At 50.2% G+C, this 2,394-nt stretch overlaps 1 protein-coding gene across 1 annotated transcript; it reads left to right on the top strand.

Moving 5' to 3' along the window:
* Window positions 1-87: 87 nt before the first annotated feature.
* Window positions 88-1,331, top strand: Pmar_PMAR001596 (hypothetical protein; the record flags this gene model as incomplete). The annotated part of the gene is made up of 6 exons (XM_002779035.1): window positions 88-96; window positions 141-199; window positions 398-497; window positions 549-643; window positions 692-812; window positions 1,149-1,331. Coding segments are annotated over 6 exons (519 nt in total), but the record flags the coding sequence as incomplete, so codon positions are not given.
* Between the last annotated feature and the right edge of the window lie 1,063 nt (window positions 1,332-2,394).

The following is a 2,394-nucleotide window of genomic DNA, read 5'->3' as shown; positions in this document are numbered from 1 at the left end:
GTCGCGGTCTCGCACGTTGTTGTGAACCAGCTTGGGCTTGGCGATTTCACTTCGTTGTCGATCGATGATGCCTCTACTGCCCAGAAGGGCGAGGAGGTACTATACTCGTAACTCACAATGCGACGTAGGCGATCCCTCAGGCACTCGGTCTGGCTTCGTGGAGGACTATACAGCAGTCCGTTCAGTTTTGCAGAGCCAGGTGAGTTCCTCGCGTCAGTCGACTAGTAGTACTGCTCCTAGTGCTTCCTCATCTGAGCTCGAGCAGTTTCCGTACTGCAGTGTAGTAATCTGCTCAAAAGTGTATAAAAATCTACAAGAATTTTCCCAGGTTTTCTCATTTCTATGAACCCGCGTAGTTTACTATGTGAATATTCTCTAACGCTGATGGTCCTTTCAGGAATTCAATCCAGCAGAAGTACCTGAACGAGTTGCGAAACTTCCCTGACGTAGCGGATGCCGGTTTGTCCGTCATACAGTTGCCGTTGCTCCCCTATGAGGTAGGCGCCACTGCATCGAGCGGCTGTCGAGGAGAAACCTCGCTCTGTTAGGTTACTGGTGTAACCAGTCTGCTCAACTTCAGCCAGATGCTACTGCCTCAGGGATACCGACAAGGCAGCGCTCCTCCGATACCTCTGGTGGACAGGTGAGATCATAAACTGTGTTCATACCGTGCACATGCGTGCTGTGTCAGGATAAGTGTTCGGGAAGAGCTGTATGTCGACTCGTGTTCATTCATGGATGGTGACCGAGTGGTGGTTACGGGTCTGGCGAAGGCCCAACACTACAATGGCAAGCCCGCCGAAGTCATCAAGGTACGGTATGCAAAATGTAGAGTAGTAGCATGCTTCGCAATCTAGTAGAGTGGGCACGGGAAGACACATTAACTGTGCCTCATTATGTCTATCCTGATTTTTCCGCTGATGGTTGCCTCGGGAAACCCGAGAAATTTCGCGCGAAAAGCCATAATTCCGCTTATAGTGAACACAGAACGGCATCAATGCTTACCTAGATCTCATGTTGACCTAACACTTTCTATACGGCCCATGTCATGGGTGAAATTCTCAACAGACACCTCCTGCACATCTTTCACACACGAGGCGGTCAACAAGTCTCCAAGTAGTCTTGAAAGTAGTGAGTGAGTTCTCCAGGTCACCGACGATGGGCGTGTGGCTGTGCGAGTGGAGGTCGGAGCCAAGAAGTACAAGATGCTTTCGCTGAAGCAAGAGAACCTCAAGCTTGCTGACGACTATGAGTCGACTTCCGAGAACCCCCGTTTTCTCTAGTTTGACAAAATACCACTACTATAGCAGTAGCTGCGTGGTAAAATACACCCTAGCGTATTCTCTATTAGTGTCTGAGGCTAATACCATGTGATGCGTTGGAGTGATTTAACGGCGAGGGTCTGAACAGCCCCCGTCAATGTGGATGTATGTTGTGCTTTTCTCAACTGCACTGCTGTTCATGCGAGAAAGTCATCAGTAATGGATGAACAGTGGTTAACCTAGTCTGGGCTGTATTTTCATGACGGATGCGTTCTTTGCAGTGAGGACTCCAGTGTGGAGTACCCAAGTTTTCAAAGCAGCCGTCGCTAACTTCGTTTGCACACCGCTTGGTGTCTCCGGTCATACGACAATTCTTATGAGCTCTCCAATTTGCACTCGATATCAGTGAACCCTTCTTGTTGCGTTCAAGGCGGTCGAACCTTGCATTGCATCGCCTTTGTGCAGTTATTCAGGCTGACTAGTAAATGAGTGTTCGATGTCGCAGTATATGATAGATTACTGGGACTGGGCATCGGCTCGATTATCTCAAGTCCTACCGCAAGTCGTTATGCGAGTGAAGCCACGAGACGGCTGTGGGGGAGGTGTCCTTGCTCCTCTCGAATGCGGTATATGCTGCAACGACTATGACGATTCTCAGCACCGCCCCATGGTAGGCCTAAACTACCCTCCCTTAACGACGAAAGTGTCTTCAGGTACTCACACGGTGTGGACACAGTGTTTGTGCTAAGTGCATGGAGTCTGTCACCTCGAACTCCTGGCTGTTCGGCAAGTACGTTACTTGTCCATACTGTCGGCATGCCACCCATGTCGCGAAGGCCGTCACCAACTACGCAGTGCTTGAGACGATAGTGTCGATACCCGACAGCCCTCCGACCGACCACGTGCGAGATCTGGCAATCCTAACTGTAGGGGTTACTGGAGGTGTGGTATTCACTCTCATATTTGGCGAGAGAGCTGCTGCGATGATTGCAGTTCTGTTGGGATGTGCAGCCTGGCACATCGAAGACGTGGCGGAGGTGTCGAACGTCGGCCATGTTCTAGCACGATTAGTGGATAATCAGACCTGCCTCTGTTGACATCGCATTTTGATCTCAAGTAGCATTACCTATAC

The sequence above is a fragment of the Perkinsus marinus genome (genome assembly GCF_000006405.1).
Source record: "Perkinsus marinus ATCC 50983 genomic scaffold scf_1104296947920, whole genome shotgun sequence".
NCBI lineage: Eukaryota > Perkinsozoa > Perkinsida > Perkinsidae > Perkinsus > Perkinsus marinus.
The sequence above is the reverse complement of the archived record's forward strand: the minus strand, read 5'-3'. Positions and strand labels throughout refer to the sequence as shown.